Below are 26,191 nucleotides of genomic sequence, written 5' to 3'. Positions count from 1 at the left end.
GATAGAAATCACGCGTAATCGGAAATGAGGTGCATTATTAATCAGGGAAATGCAACTTGCGAGTAACTTGCGTGTATTTTTGGGGCAATGCATAATTAAATTCAATTACTAACACGCTGAGAAGAAAGCACTCGAAAACTTACTTGTGGGATATGAAGTTTATTCACAGAAATTAACTTTATTTTACAGAAATATACTTTGTGTCCCATAAATAAATTTTCGAATATTTCTTTCTGTGTGTGTGTGAGATCGTAAAATAACTGAATCAAATCGCGAATTGGCGTAACGAAATCGATGACGAGGAGAACGAAGGCATTCGATTAAGCGGATTGAGTGAACTATTGCGTTAGATCGGACGCCGTCGTACTCAAGACGTTACAGGCCCTTACGTCAAATGTCAAAGATGCTTACCAGCAATCTTTTGCAAGGATAGCTCAAACCGTAAATTTTCCCAGTTTTATCGTAGTAGAGCGAGGACGGTGATAACGACGCGACTCCACTTTAGATACTACTCGATATTCCTAGCAGTCTGTCGACAGAGTCGAAGAAAGAGAGAGAACACATACACAGGGTGTCCCGAAACTACCGCATGCTATTTTAATGACAGATTTTTTAGAACATTTTAAAACGAAAACTTTCATACAAAAATGTCGAGGCTATAATAGTTTTCAAATGGGAAGCGATTATATTTCACCAATAACAGGGCTGAGATTTCGCGCGCTTAGACACGCCGAAATGACAAGTGATAAATCTGCCGTATAGAATAGTGGACACTTTCATGATAATAATTGATCGATATTTTGACAGATTAAGTTGACATATGTCATTTTTACTTGAATCATATTTAAGATATCTTACAACTATTATTCGTATAAAAAATATGTAATAATATGTAAAAATATGTAAATATAATGTAATGCGTAGAGAAGCGGTAAAACATATTATGACAATGTTATTGTAGATTTATACAATGATCATAATATTGTAAAAAAAGTGACATTCATAGGAACACTTTTATCACTTGTCATTTCGGCGTGTCTGAGCGCGCGAAATCTTAGTCATTGGTGAAATATAATCGCTTCCCGTTTGAAAACTATTATAGCTTCGACATTTTTGTACGAAAGTTTTCGTTTTAAAATGATCTAAAGAATTTGCCATTAAAATAGCATGTGGTAGTTTCGGGACACCCTGTATGTATATATGTGTGTGTGTGTATTTTTTTTGAATGACCACTACTGCTAGGAATATCGAGCAGTATATATAGATACATATATCTTCGGATCTTGTTTCTCGAGATAAAGTAAGAAGTAAATACGAAAGCAATGAATAAAAAGTATAGAGGTAGATCGCCACAACTTTTTGTCTCGAGCTCGGCTAATTCAACGAAATGGCAGGAGGAATAATGACGCCTGGCACAGTTCAACCATCGTTATCGGGCGCGTGTGAGGTTTCCCGTTAATTTGAAACTTGTCGCGAACGAACCGCTGGGAGTTCGTTGAGCTTCTCGTTTTGCGTGAAGTAAAAATGTTTCTCCGTTCCGCGCGAACTCTCGCGGCGGTTTTCTCTTCGACGCCAGCAGGACGAATTACTTGCTACTGCAGGTGTACGATCTACGTGTAACGTGTACGGAGCTTCAGCTAACGGAGCTCGTGAGTGTGAAGGTGTGTTTCTGAGTAGAGTAGAAGCGAGCGACAGAAAAGCGGTTTACCGGGATTGCCGGGTATCGCAAGGAAGCGGCTACCAGCATTCAGCGCTGCTCCACTGCCCTGACTTGTTGCGCCGGCGATCGCCGGAGCGGAATTCGATTCCTCCACTAAAAATGAGCATGAAACACAACACCAGGAGCGTCGTTTATTTACAAAGGATAAGTGCGAGCGGGAAGTAGTATAAGGAGGCGATAACGCCGTCGTGACGCGAAACGCCTCGGCTTTGTATGACCCGCGGAGACGAATCTTATAAAAAATTCGATTAGGTTACGAACATACATTATGACATTTGCGTGATACGACAATATCGGTGTATATATGTTACTCGTCGTAATAAGTTCCACGTGCTTCTGCATATCTTCACTGCACGAAAAAAATCCCTCAACGATTAGCCGGATATAGGTCGCCGTTAAAAGTAGCTCTTGCCTTGTACACGGCAATCTGGTTTTAATCTCAATGCAAATTGCGTGACAGTTCTTTCATTTCTATGTTAGACGCTTTGTTACCGATATTTCAGTTGATTATACTTCGTTGCCCATCAGTCGTATCGATTTAAATTCCGTAACTAAAGTCTGTTTTAAATTCCGTAACTAAAATCTTAGTAAAAAAAATTAAAGTTACGTTAATGCGTTACGATTATTACGTGGAATTATTTTTCGTTTTTTAATTCCATTTCTAATCTATTTGTATCTTTGTCACTATTACATGTTGATAATATCACTTTTTTGCATGCCATTTTTCTAATTAATTTTAAACAAGGAAAGAAGGATAACGCATCACACAGATGCGCGAAAATATCTTTCCAACAAGTCCTAGAGACCCTGTAGTAAGAATCTGGCCATCAGAGGAATTCTGGCAAAATCCTTCGAGAGAGAAAGATATATGTTTTCTAGAGACCTTCTAGGAAATATATATCTTTCTCGAAGAATTTTGCCAGAATTCTGATGGCCAGACTCTTATTGTAGGGTCTCTATCCTGTCCGAAGTCTCTGCGACATCTAGTAGGAAAGATATCAACATTAGTATCGAACCGAGTCCTTAAGATCGCTCGCGTGGTTAGTCGGTCAAGGTCAATGCCAGCTATCGCTTACATTTCTCAGAACCGCTACGAAGAATGTAACGTAATACTGTTCGAGCCACGCGCGGTCCTACCACAACCCCTTAACCCAAACAGCGATAAGCGATCAACCCAATACACGTCGATATCTTCTCTCCTAGAATCCACAGAGAGTTTAGGTAATATTTTTTGCGCATTTAATAAACCGTAGTCGCTTCTTTTGCAAATATAGATTGATTTGTAAAATGGAATTAATATATCTTTCAAAAGTGCTTTACGAAAACATTGATTCATTATAAGCTCCAAAGTTTATTACTCATGATGACTTATTTTGTTAGAAGAACAGTGTTGTACGTTTAAAATTTTTTTTGCACACCTGGATTTTCACCTGTCTGTCACATGACAAGCTTTCGGGCCTTATTATTCGAGAACGCGTGATCCGACGGGAATGCGGTTTCCCTGATGACTTATTTTGGTAGGAGAACAGTGTTGTACGTTTGAAATTTTTCTCTCGCACACCTGGATTTTCACCTGTCTGTCACATGACAGACTTTCAGGCCTAATAACACGTGACGCTATGTTAACGCGGTTTGCACGGTGACTATTTATTATGAGTCTAGAAGAGTCTCTTGTCATTGAAGTTTCTATCGCGCGTACCTGGAATCTCATCTGTCAGACTGACGATGAACTTTCAGCGCTTGTTACTCGCGAACGCGAGACGTGACGTTAATGCGGTTTCCACGGCGATTGTCCATTATGACTGTAGAAGAGTCTCTTGTAGTTGAAATTTCGATTACGTTCATTTGACGGCTTACTTATCCGTGAGCTTTCGAAGTTTATCACTCGCGATCATGAGACGCGATATTAATGTGAGTTAAATAATGATTGTTTATTTTTAGCCTAGATAAGACTTTTGTCTCTGATATTTCGATATCACGCATGTGGTAATCTGTCATCTGTCATTTTCCATCAGTTATAAGTTTCGTAATCAATTTTTCAACAACGCGTAATGATACGTTTATGTAAATCGCACAGTTATCTCGATTAAAAAATTAATCTCTTAATATTTCGTTACGCTTGGTAACTCGTCAACTTCACGTCTATCTATTTTAATTCGTTATTACAATTTGGACGATAAATGAAGTTATGTCAATGCGTGTTGGACGAAAATATATTATTTTTGTCTATACATTCCATTCAATCTATTTATCTTTGATATTTTTATCTATGATATTTTGATTACTTTTATATATTGATATACTCTTTTTACATCCTATTTATATAACTAGAAGCTTTAGACTGCTCGTGATTATTCGGTCAAGGTCAACGTGCTCGCTTACGCTTGTCGGAAGTGATAGCGAGAACGCGCGGCGCGCTTAGGTCACGTGGTTCCTCTCCTCATTGTCTTAGTACGAGGGTAGTTGGCATTGGTCGCCGTCGACTGAGTACGTGCTCGTACACTTGCTCAATCAAGCGGTTCGTTTACCTCCTAACACATTGCAGACGGATCACGACATTCTCGTGTTTTTTATACAAAAGTACGAGGTGTATCACTAGGATTCCTTTATGAGAATCGTGTTGTAACACGATGACGAGTATTAGATATTAAGTAGGTTTGTGTAAAAGACTAGTTATTATCCAATTAAATTCTTTAAACAGTTTGGGTATTAAATGGCAAGTAGGAAGTCTCCTTAGCCTAACACGTGGCCACTGTGCGCGGCTAAATAAATTGACTCGTGTCAGAGGTGTTTTAATCTCGATCTTGAATTCTAATCCGGGAAGGAAACGTCGCGTGCGGCGAATAGTTTCGTTCCAGAGTGTTTCATGTACAACTGAACGCTGATTGTTAGAAAGAGAAATGGAGAAAGAGTGAATTACACGCGCACCACTTCTATTTTTACGTGGAAAGTGCCGTCGTTGCGCGGAACGTCAGGGTCGACTGTAGCCGACTGTAGCTAAATAGCCACAACGTCGCGTAAATTTTCTCGGACGGCGTCACTGTGCGTTAATGCTTCCCTAACGTCGTTTCATTTCCATATATACGCCAGCAAGTTTCACGGTGACCGTAAGGCTCCAACAGTTCGCGCATTCTCACCACTTAGTGAACAGATGGCTGGCTACGAGGTGTTCCGCCGTCTACCTTAAAGATTCGCAAGGGCGCGACTCATGACGATTACAGATACACGTGTATGGGCAACTCGACGTCTTCACACACCGCATAAATATCGCAGAAAATATAATGTCCAAAGAAGAGAGAGAATAAATTGTCTTTACGTAGTTTTTTCCCGTACAGGTTTTAGAGAGGAGAAATAGAGTTACGTGTAGGGACGAATATATTATTAACTGTCTCTCGGCTTCTCGATAGCGAAATATATTATTTATACATATATATATATATATATATATATATATATATATATATATATATATATATATATATATATGTGCGTCTTTTGCGCTCGTCTTACGAGGACGATAAGGATTACATTAGCTAGGATACTGTAAAGATATTAGTCGATTATGACACTGATAGAACCACAAATGCACAGTTAGTAGTAATAAATATACATTAGACAGGATTTACATAGAGTTGCGTGCACATAGTAGTACGATCACTACGAAAGATCCATGCCTCGTGATCAGAATTGTAAACGTCGTCAACTGGGGGGAGCGTGCATGTTGATCAATGACCGATGATACTGCGAGCGATGAATTGCAATAATGTCACGTTCGGCGGAGGAACTGAACCGATTATTCGCAAACACATGGAAGTACCATCTAAAATATCGACCCTTCCGCGCTCTCGTCGCGCGTTCGACGCCAAATACGTCCGTTTGGCTTGCACAAGTTCTGCTTGCTTGTACCGAAGACAAACGCGGTTGCGATTCAACGAGAGAATAATTGGACGGCCGTATTTAATGTCGAATGTGTGGCGAGAGTGCGGATCACGCTCGGCAGCCACAATCCACTTCTCACAGAACGTGGACGTATCCGAAGTTAGCAACCACAATCAATTCCACCTCGATGACTATCGAGAATATCTAGGACAACTCCGACACCGAGGAACCGATAGAGTTGACTTTAACGATCGACTTGAATCTCCACATTCGCCGAAGCGGAATATACTACTGTGCAGTAGTCGCGATCGTTACAAGTCGGACGCGTTTCATCCATCCATCCATCGCAATGTCGTCGAGTCTGGCTCTCTCTCGTTGACAATGACGTGCGTTTCTCTCGTAGGAAGTAGCGTTTAGCAGAGAATCATCTTACCGTTTTCTCTCACCGTCGCGAGTCAAGTCTGTTCCGCGGAAATGAGCCGATACGAGTCCAACGCGGATATACATCGCGAGCGTTTCGCGACTGAAGACGCGAACATTGCCGAGATTACCGGCGATGATTCCCGTTTCGCGCGCGGAGAGTGGCCAGACGGATTGTATAATCAAAGTTCTTGTGCACAACAACCTCTACAGTACCCATCGAGATAATTAAAATAGTAGGTGGCGGGATCGACGAGATCGTCGGGTGAGGCGCGCGTCGATCGCGAGTCGATAACGTGATAGAGAATACGAAAGATAACAACAGAGAAGAGACTCTAGAATAAGCGGAAGACATGGTGAATAGTAGAATTGTTGTGTGCAGAGAGATTCGTAGAGTCGAGAATAAACCAGCTGGCGAGCTAGCTACCTTTTAGCGGACACATCGCGAACCACGTCGTGAATCCCACCACGTGGGGTATGCCGAATTCGTCTGACAAAAGAAAAGAGAAAACGATGGTGAGTCACAGATTTGTCGACTGGATCGGGCACTGGGGGGAGGATGCGACGGGAACAGCAGCCTCGATGACTTGCCGAGGATTCGCAGTGGATTCTACATTGACGATCAGTTAACATGGGACAATCCATCACCGATCCATCACTAAGAAACATTGGACGATTTCGGGGAGCACAAATGATCATGATGGCAAGATTCAACGCGTAGCGACGGATCCAACGATGATCGAGGTCGCCTTCTCGATCATCGCTCGATCGGCAACGCGTTGTAACACATATGATACTAAGTTACAGCTAAGCGTATCGCTCGCTCTCGAAATTCGCGATAAACTTGTGCAAGCTGCCGTCTCCGAGTTAAGATATTGAGTGAGTGGAAACAAGTGGAAATTTGCAAACTTCGGTTCTAGTACGATCAAGCAGAAAGATCGCGCGCGATTTCGATTGCTTCTCGAGGTTCATGTCGTAGTTTCGCTCAGGACTCATAAAAGTTTCGTTACGCGTTAACACGGACGGCAGCGCAAAGCGGATGGAAATTCACGAGGCGATCGATACACGCATGTTGTAGTTGTTAGTGGGTTGTTGTTCCGGTGGAGTGTGGTTAGAAAAGCCACGAAAGCACCGCAATCCAAAGGCTGCTTAGCGGACTGGCCTGAGTGGTACCTGGAACCAGAAGGTATGGCCCTTTGAGGTCTTTCGCCTCTTTCGACAGCGGGGCCGTGTTCGAGTTTGGGCAACTGCTGCTGCGGGCGACGGAGGGTACGTAGGTGTCCTTGGGTTCGCGACGCTCCTGCAAATCTGACGTCAACAAGGCATGCATACCACATGAACAGTCGCAATCTGAAAATGTCGATCGTGTCGTACGTGTTTTTAGCAAGGTTAGCACGTCCTGGGCCGTGGAACCGGCTCTTTCGTCACGCCACCGCCGTCAGGGTGGTCTTCAACGAAAATGCAGGTAATAATGTGAACAAAATAAGGAGATATTAGAGAAATTAAAAGAAACGTAACTTAAATCAAATTAAATTATAACAGGGAACGTCGATTCCCAACGACCCGAGTGTGAAGGTGTTGAAGTTCATGTCGAAATATTTAAGAAAGACAAATCGCACGACTCAATTATAGCTTTAACTAAGGTGACCAGATTTCCCAGCCCTGAATTCGGGACACTTTATAAATGTGTGAAACGGGGGGATAAAAAGATTCGAAAATTATTTGACAATCATTGAAAATGATGACAAATCGATGTCCCGAATAGCATTAGAAAAAATTCGGGACAAAGAGTGAAAAATCGGGACGTCTGGTCATCTTGTTGTATGTGTCGAGAAAGGAGGAAATTACTCCGTAATAATGTACCATGGGTACATATCGTAAAGATGTCCTGACGACCGCACGTCGTTGTTTTCGGCACTCTAATACTTATTTCCGCAGGAGACTCACAGGACACAAGCGAAAGACGTATGGAATACGGAGGTTTGTTTCCATGACATTTGCTCGGCATGAAAAGATCGAAGACGCGCGCGCTGTCAATCACGTACAACAAAAGTTCATCAGCGCGCCGAAAGCGCCGAAAGTGCCAAAAGTGTCAAAAGTGTCAAAAGTGCATGAATGTGAACGCGCCAGTGATGCGAACAAAGTCGCGCGAAGTCTATAACGACGCGATCTGTACGGCGCGCCGCGGCGGACGCTTTAACTACTTGCTCAAGTTACTAACCACTCTAGACCAATCGCGTTCGTTTCGCACGAAGTTGTCATCGTGGTTATTCAATCTAGGCGTTGGTAATGAATCGCGCAAAATGCTCGATCTTTTCGCGCCAAGCAGCAGCCATGGGCACACATCGCTCCGCGTTTCTCACGTCTTTTATCCGTCGAAAATGAGTCTTGCGTGTTAATAAGTTTCGGGAGTGTCGAGAATAGCGATGTGCGATTGTCGGGGAGTATCGTGAAGACGTTATTTGTAAGTAATCTTCTCGTTTCTCCTCGCGGTATATGTAAGGTGACCAGATTTCCCAGCCCTGAATTCGGGACACTTCATAAATGTGTGAAGCGGGGGAAGGGGGGTAAAAAGATCCGAAAATTATTTGACAATTATTGACAATGATGACAAATCGGTGTCTCGAATAGCACTCGAAAAAATTCGGGACAAAGGGTGAAAAATCGAGACGTCTGATCACCTTACTTTAACAGCAATTATGGCTTCTTGATTGATTGTAGAATCTACGAATTTCTTATATCTTGTCCAAGAACTATTATTACGTCGGGTCATTAGGACTCGTGCGTAAAAATATCGGATTAAGTTTAGGCTAATTTAGGTAATGAAAAAATAAGAAGGTCTGAAAGAACTTAAGCGCGGAAAAATAACGTAGATTATCGGAACGTAATTATCAGAAGGAGGAGAGAAGGGGCTGAAAAACTAAATATAATCACGAAATGAAGTTAGAAGGGAAGAAAAGAGCCCGCACGCCAAGAAATGGTGAAAGATATTTAGTAAGCGAAAGTATATGCGGTGCTAATTACGCTGGAGCGTAATTACATGGAGCTCTTTTTCTCACAATTTCGAGAAAGCGTCCGTGTGTGTGCTCAATATGTTAAACTATATACACTACTCGTGTTGTGTAGTTACCAGCGACCTGTGAAAAAGTAATTACCGACACTGAGACAAGGCAGTAACGTGAAACTTACTCTTTGACGAGGAATGGTTGCGTCCTATCTCAGCTAACGATCTTATGATCGGTAACCTCGACATGTTATTGTCTTTGCGTCTTTCGTGCTGGTGTCGATGTCTGACGAGGAGGGCTTCTCTCACCTGAAACGATATTAATACTTCGTCAGATCGATCGATTAAAGTACATGTATGTTTATGCGTGTGCGTACATATACATACATTTGTGCGTGCATGCGTGCGATATCCCGAAGTATCGATTCGCGCGGCGAGAAGCAAACGCGAATGACCTAATATAGGGTTCCTAACTTGAAATTTTTTAACTCTCGACGAGGAATTTTTCACGGTGACAGCGACCATACGGGATGATGCTGCTATTTCTGATAATTCATTGATCGCATTTTAACGGGAACGTGAACTTTAGCAGCGAACTTTATATGCGCTATATTTAACGTCCAAGCAGGTTTATAAGTATATTCGCGCGACCTGTTCGGAAAAATGTCACCAAGATTTGTCTATTTTCATGGTACACGTGATATTTCACTCCCCGATCTCTTACCTTCTCTCGCAACTCGACCTGCAGTACTCCTTTGTTGATCATGTTGTCGAGGACGAGGTCGGCTATCTGCTCCAAACTGATCGCCTCCATATCGAGCATGACCGTTCCGTTTAAGATGAGACTCCTTAACTCGAACAGTGAGTGCAGCGATAAGGTGGCAACGTGAGGCTTGCTCCACCTATTGCCGCCTTCTTCGACGTCCTCCTCGAACTTGATCCATCTGCGCATTGTATACATGCGTTATAAGTCCATATGGAATTATTTTCCGCTCCCTCCTTTCAAATTAGAAGTATGTACGAATTATTATTATTATTTATTTCGATATATTTTAGAGATAGAAAAACGAATGGACATTAATTCCAGTTCACTGAATTCGTTTAAACAGCTTTAGTGTTCTTTTTTCCTCTCTCTTTTATCTTTCATTTAATTTTCCGGTATATATAAAAAAAAACATCAAAGTGGAAAAATTGAAATACTGAAATATTTTTAAAGATATAATATTAAAAATGTTTTTATATAAGAGTGGGGAGGAACTGAAAGAAATAAATTGCATGAATATATTCTCATTTAGATCGCATCGCTGCAGTGTGCTACATCGCTGTAGCGCGTGCGAAATGAGGAGAATTCCGCGCTATCTCTCTCGTGTGATGAAACAGCGTTTCTAGAAACCGCGGAATCTAGATTCCGATGTGCAAATATCGTTGCGCATTGAAAGGAGGGCGTTCTCGCGGTACAAAGGCTTAAATCGGCTCATTGAATTGTCGGCATCGCAATTCGAACTTTACCTGGCGGTCTCCTTCCATTCCATCTCGTCCCCATCCTTGACGAGCTCCTCCATCTCCGAGAAGAGCGGGTGCGACTCGTGCGCATCGTCACCGACTTCCTCGCCGAGGATGAACTGCACCCTCTGCGCCGGCGGGGTGACTAAACACAACCAGAGAGAGTGTGAATCGCCGTGTCGCGCTAGATTGCATGCTCAAACAAGAGTACAAGAATATATGTATATATGTACAATGTCCATACAAGATACAGACACATTTATTAGAGTGTACGTCAAGTACGAGAGGAGATAATAAATAGGCGAAAGAGATCGATGAAGATTTTCGTTGAAAATATACATTGCTCAAAGAACGCGCGAAGAACGAATCCATTTAAATGCGATTGAAGAATATCTCGCGCGATGGGTGTAAAATACATACAGTATATATCTTACCAATTATAAGTAGAGTGTCGAGATTGACGCTTCGATTTTTCATTATGAACATAATATTGTTTATCCGACGTATATATGTGTGCGTGCGTATAAGAGTTAATTAGCGACAATGTTTATGAGAGCTCGCGCGTCAATCGATGATTAACAGCGAGATTATCAAGAAATGTAAGATCCAATCTTTTTCGATTACGTGCAGAGCGATATGTGCAAGCAAATAAACTATCGATCTCTGAAACATGCCACACGTCACATTTCATTCTGCGCGCATCCCAGCGAATGCATGTACGTAATGTTTAGAAAAAAGAAAAAAACCACTATATGTAGCGTGTATATATGTATATGTGTATATATATGTATACATACACGCATATACACATATATAAGAAAAAAATAGATTCTTTCTGATAGAATATCGTATACACAGCGAGATCCATGTTCAAAGAGAGAGAGTTATCGAGACACAGAATAACGAGATGAAGGAAGAAAATTGGACGGGGCCTCTGACGTAATTCAAATGTAATAAAAAAAAATATCCGGCAATAATTACCGCGAGGCATGTGCTACGCGACGGAGAGGAAGTGTAGGATTCGTCTTACTGTATGTATGATCGCATTAATTTCGCGGCGGAATGAGGGAGCATTAAACGTTGATCGATCGACTGAATGGCATAAAATATACTGTATACGTATGCGTTAAATACATGTGTAGATACGCGCGACCACGATAGATGACGCATGCACGTTAGAAAAATTTTTGCAGAGAGAAAAAGGAGACACATAGAAAGCAGAGTGAAAAAAACAGAATCCTCCAGCTGAAAACGATCGTGTAACATATGTTGTGTTTTATATGTAACGTGTGTAGGTATGTGTGTGTGAGTCTCAGAGTCGGGTAAAACACTATTTTAATATTTAAATAACGAGGAGGATCTCAAACGCGCGTTTCTTCACCGAGCTGTTCCTCTATTTAATAGAGGATCTTGCTGGAGCAAGGAGGACTATGTGTTGCATTAGTCAAATTACTTTGAATGTTTCGGCTAGACTGGATGATTGCTCAAACCGTTTCTAATGGACGCGATTTAAATGCTTCAAAAGTCATCGCATTAGATTATTTAGATACTTTGAACTATTGTTTCTCGTGACGTTATCGATCATTATACTCGTTCTTATACGCTTTGTACACAACGCGAAGTCGTCTCCAACTCAAAGCCTTCTTGCTACTTTGTAGCGAGCAGCGTTAGAGCTGAAGACAAGAGAAGAGGGAGAAAGCAAGTTCAAAAGTGTACTTGATTACTCAAATTTCCGAACTAACTTTCTACACTATTCGCTGCACAACGCGATAAAGGGAGACTCAATCTCCCGTGGCGCGATCACTCGTTTACTATTGCGCCAAGTGATGTCTTCGACACGTACGCTTAGATCGTAACGTGGAAACAGCGTTGTTACCCTGCTCCGGAATTACGTGGTGTGTCGTGCTTCGATAAATTTCGGGGCCGCTTGTGCATCCCGCAAGGCTGTAAATATTCATCGTAACCGGCGTATTGCGTAGCCTGCACGCTATCCCTCGGCATACATAATTTGTGTTCGACATGTGCGGCAGTTTGCGAATGTGCGCCATGTGCAGCGCTTTTGCGCGCTCACACACAACGAACGCCCAGGTACACCCAGTTTCTAAACGGTTTTCACAATTTCCGTCGAATCAATGTTTCAAGTTGTGAGAATTATTGAAAGCCACTGCTGACGAGTACGCGCAGTAATCGGTCATGACAAGAGCCAAATTGGCAGTACAGAGTGTGCGACATTTGTGAGATTTGGAAGAAAAAAATGCAATTTTAACGAAGACAACATTATCTTGAGAGAAGTAATCTTTATACATCTGCAACCGATTACTGCGCGTATGTATACGTGCGGCTTTCAATTCTGAAAACTTGAAAGATCGCGACTTCGTTCGATGAGAAACGCGAAAATCGCCTTGACATGAACTGAGTGTACATGATAGCGCTGGAGACAGCGATACAATCAATTTACGTAACGATAACCGACGAATCGAGATGATATTCGTCGCGATACACAAACTATGTAGCGTCCGTGTGGCCGATAAAGCATACGTCGCGCACGTGACGCGATTATCGCGATCACTTGGCGTCTTGTCGGACGAATCACGCGCGCGTGCGACAGATTAGACTTTAAAGTCTACTGAAAATATTATACCGGCGTGATTGCATTGCGGACGTGGCGATCGATATCGCGGGACGGTCTCGTGGAGCAACAGCGAGGCACGTGAGAAATAATCCTCCCGGCGAGAATTCGCGTCGCATCTTGCAGAATGCACGAGCGGCGAATGCATGAGCGAGTTAAACGTTTTTTGCATCACACAAAGGAATCTCGTGCGTATGTGTAAGGGTGGCTTACATATCATCTCGCCGGCGGGGTCGCAGATGCTAGCGAGACGACCTCTGCGCGCCATCAACAATTGCCCTGCAACGTCAACGTGGTTGCCGTGTCATTCGGATCACGCACAGAGGGTTGAGATTCGTTCATTTCGTAATGACTTTCGACAACTCTGTCGCCGATATGAATGAGGCGAGTAGAGAAGAGGGAGAGGAAGAGAACGAAGGGGAGCGAAGAAGTGAGGAAGGAAACGAGGGGGGAAGAGAGATCGGTATGTTCTTACGAGAACAACCGAAATCCCATCGCCTCTCTATCTGGTATGGAAATGCTTTGTTACGCAGAGTATAATTATTTATCGCTCGTGGTGGCGAAGTAACGTAAGGAGGAATGTTTTGATTGTCTCATCGAAACGTTCCCGATCCGAGCAGAGCACAAACGTAAACACGAGAATTGCGATACCGACTCAGTCGTACGTGCGACGAGAAATGTCTCTTCGTTTGCTCATCCCGACACGCGTGCCGAGTACGCCGAAAACAAGATCGAATGTTTCCAAATGTGAAAAAAGTATGATAACTCACTTTGATTATGTTTACCACGGGGTTTTAATCGCGTCATCGATAAGCGTTGAAGCTCGCACTTGAGTCTCGCGGGATTTCGTCTTGTTTACTTCGTTTCGATAACTGACACACGTATCGGAGCCGTCCAATATTTGGCTAGTAATTTACTCGCGGCGAAAGCTTGAACGTTTATCACAAGAGACAATTATAAATATATACCAACAGGTAATATATTTCATATATTAATTTTCTCTATAAATATTTTCTATATGTGAATTTTCTCTCTCTCGAAATTTATGATTATTTTCTCATTACCACGCTTATCGATATATTTCAGTATTCACTATTTATTTTTTACTTTACTTTTTTATTTTTTACCGAAGATATCACGAGACTGATGAAGAGGTGTCATGATATAAACGCCAACGCTCTTCGCGTTAGCAACTTTTGATATAAGTGGTTAGCAGAAATTAAGTGGTTAGAGCTGTACTCAATCGACTAAGAAATTAAAACGAGTTCCTGACTTGCGTATCCTCCACGAAAGAGCCTTCTAGAGACTCACTTTGCTTCCCTTTCCATTCCTGCACCGTCTCGACCCATCTGTTACCAAGGGGGAAAACTCAGAAAATCGACTTGTCGCCCCGGTGAAGTCCGCCGATCGAAATGTCCCGAAAGTTTCCGCGAGTCTTTATTGCGCTTCGTACCGTCACGGACAGACAACGTGATTAGTCACTTCGTGTCGTTTTGTAGCTTCTTATCTCAAGGTTAAAAGTATATTTCGCGAAAGTACGCCTCGGCAATTTCACTCGAGTGCACTTAACTTTGCGCGCGGAAAGCTCATGACCGTGGAAAATGTTCGTTTTAATTCGCCATTAAGTAACATGAAGAGCTGCGCGAAATTACGCTGAAGAGCCTGAAGAGAAAAAAAGATCTTTATAATTAATTTCGAATAAACTTCACTCGCAGATCTTAATTTGATTAGTTGCTAATTGTAAAGCGCTTAATACTGCGGATTTTAATTGCGCGGAAAGAAACGACAACACCCCGAATAAAGATGTTGCTTCTACGTCAACTCCGCCAGTTCTGTTGAATTTACGGGACCAATCTCGAGATATAACACTGTACAGGAAGTTACTAAATTATTTCATGTTCGATTATTTTTGTTTTATCCGCGCTTCATTTTTCTGCTCAATTTCAGCGAACAAGGTATCAGTTCAATTTAATAATTACGTAACTGAAATGCACACCAAGCACATGTACGATAGACAAACATTAAATAATTAAAATGGGTAAAGTGAGGTTAATGAATCAATGAAACAACAAGCTCTCCTCTCTCGTAATTTGTTATCATCATTTTTAAAGATTGGCGTTAGAAATTTCGATAAAATTTGAAGGGGCAGTGAATAGAAAAAAGCTATATTAGAGCATAGAAATAATAATTGGTATGTAAAAGAATGTAAATAAAATTAAAAATTTTATTTTGTTACAGTAACGAGATGAGCCTTTGAGCAGAAGCGAAAAAGTGTTTACAAGTTCGAGGCTAAACTTGCCGCGCACAGGGTAACGTCTTATCGTAGTGCGCGGACTGAGTAATCCTGTATCCAACGGAGATGAAATCAAGCTACTCCAGGAAAATTCAAATGCGAATTGAAAATTGACTTTTGAGTCATTTGTTTTATTGTTACAAAAAGAAGATCTTCGAGGCTATTAGACGTATTAGACGTATTAACTTCAACACATCAAAATACCAGCGTATAGAAGAAAGCTTGGATATTCATTAGCCATTTGGACAAAGAAAAAAGTAAAATGGCATGACACTTAATAGTAGCCACTTATCACGAGGAAGAAAAAGAGGTCGCGCTTGCGGAATGTTTTGAAAAGCGTTGATATTGTCATCTCACGCGCCGTTCAATCGAAGCGATCAACGACAGATGACGTAGTCCTTTTTTGCCCATTGTTTGGACATTCACGCGTGCCGTATACTTTCTCGCGACTGAGTCACAACGTGTCGACGAACAACTCACACACACATATCGCGACGTGGTGTACGTATATTGGTAAAATAGTTTCATCCTTGTCACAGTCCTTCGCATTCTCGTCGGCATCGCGTTTATTAACACCCGTTTCTTCGATCAAATCGTGTCCACACGAATGTCAGTCTTTGTGTGACGGTGGGACCAGCCGGAAGCAGGATGAGAGATAGATCGAGACGAGGACAGCGACACATGATATATATTTTTAGGTATGTCAAATCATTTGTTGTACATAACGTTTCCGATTTTAACGGGCGTTTCCGATGAATTCACTCCGAGAACAAAGAGATATTCCGAGTCGAAATCTAGGTCAGTATATTCATAGTTAATCGATAAGTAATTGTAGCTACACGAATCTCTTTGATCCTTTGTTAATCTGTACTTGTACTTACTTTACCCAAAAAACTATTAATTGGCAGCCGAATAATGGTCCATAAATAGAAATTTATGGTTAATTTATTCTCAACAATTGTAAATAATTTACGACCACGAATATCGGTCTTAGAATATAGTCTATCTCGCGAGTGTGTTTATCACGTCTGTACGTGGAGAGAATATTGTAGCCCTTTTTTCATATAAATTCTTTTTAATTTCACTATATTTTTAGTAATTCAGGAACAGACATTCAGTCAGTAAGGATAGTAGTCTTGATTCTAGATATATCAAATTTGCATATCAAATTTCGTTAGAAAAATAGCAAGTATTTCAATAGCACATTTCAGTTCCTAAAATATAAGTAGCACGTATGAAATAAAAGGATAGCGAATTACTGCCGAATGTCGATTTATTTCTCAGTTGCAAAATCCTGTAGCAATTTTTACGATAAAATTCTCTCCATGTAGTAATGTTCTTTGGAATACAAATTCCTCTTTTTGTTGACACTTGCCTTCTCTTCGCTTCTGTTTACCATTGTTATGATGCCGAATCTAAATTTAAATCTCTCTTAGCGCGTAATTTGGACAGACAACAGTTATTTCTCTTACAACTTCTTACACGTCGCTCTCTTTGAATCTCCAGATCCTACCGAAATTTCTAACGCTAATACAAAAAAAAATGACAATGAAATGTCACAGATGATTATGGAAGGAAGAAAGATTTGGTCGTTTCTCTCAAAGTTGGGATCATTGAAAATATTTCGGACACGTTGAATTTTTAATAATAAAGATCGAAAGGCTCCCGCGTCATCCTCGATATCGGTTATCCCTTTGCATCCCGGTATATCAGAAGTATAGGGTGAATACCCGGATAAGTCTCGACAAGTGGTTGGCGGGCTGCCACGTACCGTTTGATAGCGCCACGAAAGTGCTACACCACGTCGAGGCCATGGGGCGGCATCCGCGCGGCATCCCGGCGGTTTTTCGGCCGAAAAAAAGCGAGTCGATCTCGCGGCATGGTCAGTCGAACAATGCGCCGCGTGACAAGCGCATTGTTCGCGACGGGATTAAATCCGCGAGGGCGAATGGCGGTAATGGCGCCGTCGTGAAGCTGCGGGGCTCACGCCGTCCGGAGATGCGAAGTGGCGGGGGTCCTCGTTCCATTTTTAGACCGGCGCAATCCGTTTTTTTAATGCTATATTTATTCGACCGCCCGCCAGACCGCGAAACAACGAAAATGAAAAGCGGCGGCACTGTGAAAATGCTCACGAATTATATGCGATTGGCATAAGCGGCCTTCGCGGCGTTTAAATGAAATGGTCGCGTATTCATCGAGAGTTCCCGATAAATGGAATATTCGAGCCACGATTATTCCGCATCGCGGGCTCGACAAAATAACAATTTGCCGCCCGAGTTTGCCACTGACATGTCGCGAAATTGCATGAAGTTACGGGAACGAGAGCTACCGGATTGTATATATATATATATGTGTGTGTATGTGTGTATTATATATATATATATGTATTTTGGTAAAATACATATATATTTTTTGCGCTTTTAACGTTTTGTTAAAAGGATTATTGAAAAAGAGAGGAATACTCGGAAAAGAGAGATGAGCGAACGAATCGGGCAATGGGAGTCAATTTCTCGGGAACTCACGTATACGTATACGTGAGCCATTCTTGGAGTACGACAAACGCAATTGCGCGCCGATGCCAAATTTTCAGCGTTGCAAATAGTACAAGCGCCGTGTCACCGTACTACAAGACCCGACGACGAATTCATTGTTAAAACGCGCATTCCTCGGGGCTCTCTCTTTCTTTCTCTCTCTCATACACAAATAGCAACGTACATATGTACGAGTGTAACAAGACTTTCGCCCAACTTTGCAATAGGGTCGGCCGCCATCGGCCGGAGGAACTTTCAAGTTCTGAGAGCGACTACACGGTTATGCGATTGTTTGAGCACTCGCCCCTTGACACCATTCTTCAGCTCGCCTTAAGTTTCCGGCGCATTTTATACAAGCTCGTTCTGTCGAAACCGTTCTGATCGAAATGAACTCATTTATGCCGACATTAAATCACGAGAGAGAGAGAGAGAGAAAGAGAGAGAGAGAGAGAGAGATTGTGCATATTTTCCCCATTTTCTATACGCCCTATCAGCGATCAAGATCGTTGACGTTGACCCACAGGAGTCACAAGTTTATCGCCGAGAGAGTGAAGGGACTTATTCGCGCAATAATACGGTTAACGCGCGACCACGTTCGGATTGCTTGGCGGCATCCTTAATCTCGCATTTCTGTATTCTCGTATTGTTGGTGCGAGACCGCAGGGTAATATCACGTGCATAATTAAACGCATCATGACGTACCGCCTACGCAAATCTACTGTGTCTGCCGCAGCGACGTTCCATTAATAAGCCGCGGAATTCGAAACATCTGTCTATCGACGGAAATGCATTGCTATGATGTGACTTGTTTACACGTGCCGCAAGAATATAATGTGGGATTCGAAGATTGAGTACAGTCAGTGGAAGAAAGGCACTCTTATCTCGATGAACTTCACCAGGCGATCATGAATCTTCCCCTTCAACTCGTGGATTCGTGAAACGTGAACATTTTTAAGTTTTAAAAAGTTTTGGCGTATTTGCGCTGGGAGGAAAGATTCATGATCGACTTAAAGGCGCACGATGTCCAGCAGAAAGATTTATATCTTCTAAGAATTATTAAAAGACTAATTTCCTCTCGCATCGAACATGAATAAATCGGAACATTGAGAGAAAAAATATCCAAAAAATAAAAAAAAATCTATTCAGTGGATACTAATAACATATTTACTTAAATTTAGATTCTTTTATTCTAATTCAGTAAATATCATGATCATGATACTTTCTCATTTTCTTATTTGTAAAAAATAATTTTATATCAATAAAATATATCAATATAAATATATATGTTACTTTTATCCACCGGATAAGTATTTTTTACATCTTAGATATTTCTTCTCTTACAGTGTATCTGAGAGAAAAATTGATTTTCGAATGTTTTAAGAATTGTTAAAAAATAAAATCCTCTTCCCTATCAAACGCGAATATACTGCGCAACTCATTGAAAAGAAAAATGTTGTAACCTGCTTTCCACTGACTATATAGCGCAGCACGTATGAGCCATTCCGAGAACAAAGGATGAACTCGCTCCTTTTGTCAACTCGTTCTTTGAAGTCGCGACGTCTTGTCCTCGCGGTAACCGTGTAATACTGAACGCCTGATTTAAGATACATCTCGACGACGTCTCGCGCACACACCAAAGGACCGACCGACCGTCTCCAAGTTAACAATCGGGTGAAAACGATCCCGTGCGTGTCCCGAGCCTATTATCAGCTCATTATGCGGTACTTTTAAGCGCACTGTCAGAGTGTTTGAACAAAGTCGAAGTATTCCGTAATGTGACATTATTATCGACGAGGGTCGATCGAGACTCCATGTGAGTAAAAGACAAGAAGAATCAACTTACTCGGTCTTTCGCTGTCGACATCCTCCTTACCGCAGGGATACGATTGCCGCTGTGAATGATGGTGTTTATGATGACGGCGGTGCCTCTTCTCCCCCGGCAGGTGGACGCCTACGTACACCGTATGCGCCCTGTGACCTGGAAGCAGATGAAAGGGATAGCTTCATGACACTGTTTCTCTCTCTCTCTCTCTCTCTCTCTCTCTCTCTCTCTCTCTCTCTCAACGACGGGGTACTGGTGGTTGTAGTGGTGGTCGATACGCGCGCATTTAGCGTGACTCGCTTCTGCGGCGAAGTGGCACACGTGAGAGACGGACGATTCTCCTTTCGTCGCGCGAGAGAAAATTAGATCAGCGACATTCGATCGCGTAAGGATCCCACCGTGAGCAAAACGCGTCGCACGCGAGCCGGGTCCGTAGGGACCGCGGAGGCGAAAGGATCTTTTCCTTCTCCTCCTCGTGTCTCAGCCGCGATTTGCACAGGACTTGTGCACGCTCGAAACACGAACAGTCATTACATGTCGCGTGTGCACAAGACGGCTGTTTCGGTAGAAATGAAAATACATCAACAGGTGTATATCGATTTTCTGATAACGTGTAGGGCGTCCGATTACGTTGCGTGCTAATTGAAATGTCAACTAATTCGTATTTTTGGATATCCATGTGGGCGTAAACTCTGAGCGTGAGGTATTGGCTTGTGATTGTATTTAATGAAGGGTGTTAACTTTTTTTTTGCTCAGGGAGATATCTGGGCGATCGAAGCATGAGCTCATAATATTTGCTTTGTGTTTCAGATCTGGTGAAGCTTGGGACCATATGGTAGGTGTTGTTTCTGGAGATGCCGTACCGGAGGATCCGGTTCGGACCATGCAAAATTGGCTCAAAGGTGAGAGTTCATAGATTTCTCATACTCAATATTTTCGCGCTTAAAACTGGAACATAGTTATTCAAATAAAAATGAATGAGTTAAAACGATCGCGCAAAAAGTCAATATGCTATTCACATGTATTTAATTAAAGCATCAGCTATTCGAGTATGCTATATCTGATCGAGTATGTTGTATCTTTTTGTTTCAGTAAGAGATCTGACCGATCAAGGTATGAGTATTTTATGGTATTTTGGTGAGTCAATATAAAAGATTTATGATGGTATTAATGTATGTTAGGAAAAATCAATGCGATTTGCTTAGATAGTAGATTTTTGCATGTACACTGAGAAAAAAATGTGATTAGTTTCATTACAAATTATAGTCACTTTCGGCAACGATTATATTCGATTGTTGTAACAAAAGATTAATAGAAGCAATATATATGCACATAATGTTATTATCAATGATATTATAGCACTTACTACAAAAATTATTTTTTCTTAATATAATTATTTCAGTAACAAGTAAACCTACCCAAAAGTTACGCTCCGATTTCTTTCTAATTTACACAAATGTAGAAGTACAAAAAATATTTAAGTCGTATTTTTTCATTTTGGCCCACTTTGAGTTTCACGGGCAGTTTATAGCTTTTTAATGTTCTCACTCCTATCATCAACAAGTGCAAGAAAAATGCATAAGAAATAAAATTGATTACAAGGTATAGACGTTTTTGGTTTGCTTATTATAAATATGAAGTCAAATATGTAAAATTATTTGTATAAATAATAAAATGTTTAAACAAAATATGTAAAAAGTTGAAGAAAGTTTATTTATACAAATAATTTCTCGGTTTGGCCGAAATTTGAACCATTTTTGACTAATTTAGCACAGATTTGAAATATTTTGGTTGAAATCTCGACTAAAGAAATGTAAATAGTTTCGTGTCTCAGCTACGCCGATTTTGCTAAAATTTTACTTAAAATTGCCGAATTTCGGTTTGGCCGAAATTCGAACTATTTTTGACTAATTTAGCACAGATTTGAAATATTTCAGTTGGAATCTCGGCTAATGAAATTTAGAATGGTTCGTATCTCAGCTATGCCGATTTTGTTAAAATTATTTAACTATATCTTGTATTCAATTTTATTTCTTATGTGTTTTTGTTGTACTCTTGTTGATGATAGGAGTGAGAACATTAAAAAGCTATAAACTGCCCGTGAAACTCAAAGTGGGCTAAAATGAAAAAAATATGACCTAAATATTTTTTGTACTTCTACATTTGTGCCAAATTAGAAAGAAATTGGAGTGTATCTTTTGGATAGGTTTATTTGTAAGATATTACAGTTGAGTGTCAGATACTTTCTTCTCAGTGTAGGATTTTGCATGTTTATGTTGTCCACTGAAATATTACTTGAAATAATCAGAGGATTGTTTTTTTAAATAATAATCTCTTTTTTGGATATATGAACTATATTGTATATGACTTAAATATATCAATTGCTTATATCTTTTTTCAATTAATATAATACGATCTCCTAATTATTTCGAGCATTAAATAATGCGCATTATTATTGCGTTACAAGATAGCGCATAAGAATTGCGCCACCCGCGAAATTCGTGATTACTTGCTTTGTTCGCGATAAATTTTGCAATAATCGTGATCGTCAGTTTACTAAATTTTTTACGTGAATTTTTTTATGACAAATCATAATATTATCTTGGTCGAAATCATATCCTAAATCAATATGCATATTTATTGCGAAAAATTGAAATTTTCTCGAGACAAAAACCGTGTTTTCTGACGGAGCGTAACCGGCGTAGTTGAAACGGAATGTTTACCCTTTTTTGTTCTCGACATCGTCGAATGTGGCACGGTCCTAGGTTCGCGATTTGTGCTTTGTTCACATGTGATTTACGAGTACGTTCTCGTCGCGTTGGAATTTTATATGCTTTTCATCAAATTACTAACATTTGGTGGAGTCGTTAAATTGTCAAATTGATCGTTGAAATAAACGCGAGTGAAGTGTAGATAATGTGGACAACGACTAAATTCTATGGAGAGGTGCCGTCATGCTGAATATTGAAGACTCGGGCAGCTGGACGTCGCGGGACATCAATGCTGAATGGTGAGCATGCAATCAGAACGCTCACAAAGCGTCAAATTACGTAGTGCATGCAGCATTTAGACTAAATCGCATTGATTACTGATGAAGTTACCGCGCAAAAAGTGGCAGTGCGAAATCGCTCAGAAAAGACTGAAGGAATCAACGGCGCGCTGTAGTTCGTGTTTACAGTATTGCAAAAATAAAAAACATGCGAGTGACAGATAGATGTCCATATTGCGCGCCGTTGAGGTCACAAGAGAATACACGTGGCATATTACTCGGATAATATGAGCGAACATTAAAGTCGACCATCACTCTACATGTGGTAGCAACATGATCAAAATATTTGCGTGCTGAATATACGTTTGATATTTATTGTCTTGACATATGTGTTTTAATAATTACTCTCAATTTCACATTGCGCGATATTAAAAAATTGATATCCTATCTAAAAGTTTTTTGGCGGGAACTTCATATTAAATACAAATTACTTTATATTTATCATCAAACAAATATCTTTAGCCTTATAAGACAAAGTTAATTTACACATTGAGCGAGAAAATATCTAAAAAATAACAAATATTTATTCGGTGGGTATTAATGACATATTGACTAGAATCTTTTATTTAAACAGAATGGAACAGTTGCTTTTATAAAAGATTAGGTTTTAAGAAAATACATATTTTATTATTTAAAAAATATTTCATATAAGTATAAATAAATATGTAATTAGTATACTTATGGAATAAATGTTTTCTGTTTCTTAAAGATATTTCCTCTCAAGATGGAAAACGACAATTCCACTTGACATAATAATGTTAATTTTAAGTTGGGTCTCTCTCAGACGAAAAACTCGCAATTTTTACCTAAGAAATCGTTGAGAAACTCGCGTATTATGAGTGCTAATTAACCATCCGTCGAAATTCTATTTCTGACACTCGCCTTGGGCGGAAATCGTTGAATAAAATTTCGATTCGTGACAAACGAAGAGCTAGGGAAACACCGGGGAACACCGGCTAGGATCAATCGATATGTTTTGCGCTGGATAGCTTTGCACGTTGCCGATTCGGGATTGTCATGACAAACGCGACCTGCACTCGCCTCGCGGCGACACCGACGTTTCGTCCTCGACGACGAGGTCAACTCGTCGCTCACGTGCCCATCCATAGCCGCCGTTGTTTAACGAAGTAACGATTTTCGAAGCACCTACACGCGCGAGGGACATCGTGTGAGCAAACACCGAAGCCAGATTCGTATCAGACTGACCTATACCGGCCGTATAGGCACGTTATTGCTGGAGCCTGACGCTTCATAGCGAAAGCTCGTTCTTGTGTCGTTCTCCTCCTCAGCTTTACAAAATACCCGCAGCCGTGGGAATTTTATATACGCTTGCCAAATGCCAAAAATCACCGAAACTCTCTTTCCACCTCTTTCTCATTTTTCTCGCGTGCACTTAATTCTTTGGAGTTCAATGGTTTCACCGTGAGATCACCTATTAGAACCAAATCATAGCTTCAGGCATAGTGATTTCGCAACGAAATCGCATCGTTTAGCCTGTGCATAGTGATACACCCTACCAGTTTTAATAATAGAAAATATAAATAAAATAGGAAATATATATATGTGTACATATATATATATATATATATGTATGCATATATATATATATATTTTATATATATATTTATAAAATTCTGTTTACCCTGTTTATATATATATATATATATATATATATATATATATATATGTATGCATATATATATATATTTTATATATATATTTATAAAATTCTGTTTACCCTGTATATATATATATATATATATATATATATATATATATATGTATGCATATATATATATATTTTATATATATATTTATAAAATTCTGTTTACGTCACTGTTCAACCCGTAAAATGCCCATTATTCAACCTTTTAAAGTATAAAACCTTCAAAAAGAATGATCTTTTGGATTGTCATTCTAGACATGTGACATGAATATTTTATTAGAATTCGAATTTTGAAGATTTTATGCTTCAAAAGGTTTAATAATCCGCATTTTACGGGATGAACAATGACGTAAACAGAATTTTATGAATATTTTAGCGAAAGATATAAACAAGTACTATATTTTACGTTGTCTGACCTTTCTCGCGGTAAGTGGGTGATTTCGTGACGTAAAGCCGTTATGAGTAACGCTCCGAATTAGTCGCTGAAACGATATCTTTAATTTCAATCGGAATGCATGAAAACTATAAATTATCGTGGTATTTCGAGAGACACTCGATTATTCAAAATGCCGCGATGAAGCTTTAGCATACTAGAGAATCCTCTTGCATTATTTGTTGCGAGTTAAATATTTCTACGTAACAGAATTTATATTTTAGTATAATAAATAGCATAAATTTGACGTTTATCGCGCCAGTAAGATAAATTCACGCGTCGTTCAATCATTCACGGATCGCAATTGCCACTTCTCATCGAAAGAACGAGGATAATGAAAGAGAAAATAGTCGGACGTGTATCAACGTGCGAAGGTCACAGCGGCAGCCTATAAAAATAGGGCGCGGATTTGGATAAGTCAGATATAGCCGTTCGATATCAACGAATCGACGTTCCTTTGTATTTCGCTAAATAACTCCGATATTTCACCCCTTTAGTGTCGGATATTCCTCACGGAATCTCCTCAACGTGTGTGCGTTCGTCACTCGAAATTTTAAACTACACCTTAGAGACTTTTGAGTCACATTGCATGACACACGCGATACAATCCGGCAGTTGACAGTCAATTGTAAAACGTTTTGTTGAGTTAGATCCGACGATTTTCTGTTCCTTTCTAAATCACGAACGCGACATAGACGAGGAGAAAAAGAGGGAGAGACTCGTCCGATTAACCTCCGCGTTAAATTAATTAAATGACAAAAAATGCCATCAACTTCTATTAATCGATGCAATCGACTACGAAAGAAAGACTTGGGAATCCGAAGCGTTCCCTACCTTCATAATCTTTTTCAGTGTAAGACTGATGGGTGATCCGTGCACCCGGGTCCTTCGGCGCCTCGTCGTCACCTGTCCCGCCCACTTGGGCCCCGCCGGTTCCGGCCCCCGGCTGCATCCACGGTCTGTAAAAATAAATCGAACGTTCGATTTAATTATCGTATTGCTGATGACGATGACGACTCTTTGTCAACGCAACCGCGCCGCGTTAACGGACGCGCACTTCTATTATTAACGCACTAACGAGTTTCCAACTGGCAGAAATGTCACTGTGTTCGTTTGTCCGTGACTTTGCTCCTCTGTTCTCTTTCTCTGCCTCTCTCTTTCTCTCTCTCTCTCTCTCTAATTATCTCTCTGTCTCTCTTTGTCTCTATCTCTGGAGCGCGCTGCTATCATTAATAAATTTGT

At 40.6% G+C, this 26,191-nt stretch overlaps 2 protein-coding genes across 17 annotated transcripts in view; one reads left to right on the top strand and one right to left on the bottom strand.

The window, feature by feature from the left end:
- Positions 1–26,191, bottom strand: part of LOC116852890 (sodium bicarbonate cotransporter 3) — a 72,401-nt gene that overhangs the window by 18,471 nt on the left and 27,739 nt on the right. For 7 of the 16 annotated variants that reach the window (XR_004379871.1, XM_032833663.1, XM_032833652.1 and 4 more), the window contains 8 exons: positions 25,784–25,908; positions 19,823–19,957; positions 13,369–13,434; positions 10,533–10,671; positions 9,748–9,967; positions 9,209–9,332; positions 7,193–7,369; positions 1,709–1,813 (listed from right to left, as the gene is read on the bottom strand). Coding sequence is in view for 14 of the 16 variants with exons in the window: in XM_032833652.1 (XP_032689543.1) it covers positions 1,709–1,813; positions 7,193–7,369; positions 9,209–9,332; positions 9,748–9,967; positions 10,533–10,671; positions 13,369–13,434; positions 19,823–19,957; positions 25,784–25,908 (1,091 nt within the window). In the remaining 2 variants the exon portion in view is untranslated. The remainder of the gene's footprint in view (positions 1–1,708; positions 1,814–7,192; positions 7,370–9,208; positions 9,333–9,747; positions 9,968–10,532; positions 10,672–13,368; positions 13,435–19,822; positions 19,958–25,783; positions 25,909–26,191) is intronic. The other 9 variants (XM_032833655.1, XM_032833656.1, XR_004379872.1 and 6 more) reach the window with 7 other exon arrangements.
- Positions 15,396–22,704, top strand: LOC116852895. The gene is made up of 4 exons (XM_032833673.1): positions 15,396–16,146; positions 20,612–20,703; positions 20,894–20,938; positions 22,567–22,704. The coding sequence occupies exons 1-4, from the start codon at positions 16,097–16,099 to the stop codon at positions 22,683–22,685; spliced, it is 306 nt and encodes a 101-aa protein (XP_032689564.1). The 5' UTR covers positions 15,396–16,096; the 3' UTR covers positions 22,686–22,704.

This window comes from Odontomachus brunneus, unplaced genomic scaffold, assembly GCF_010583005.1.
Source record: "Odontomachus brunneus isolate Ranch 3 - 2012 unplaced genomic scaffold, Obru_v1 Obru_scaffold_261, whole genome shotgun sequence".
Lineage (NCBI taxonomy): Eukaryota > Metazoa > Arthropoda > Insecta > Hymenoptera > Formicidae > Odontomachus > Odontomachus brunneus.
The sequence above is the reverse complement of the archived record's forward strand: the minus strand, read 5'-3'. Positions and strand labels throughout refer to the sequence as shown.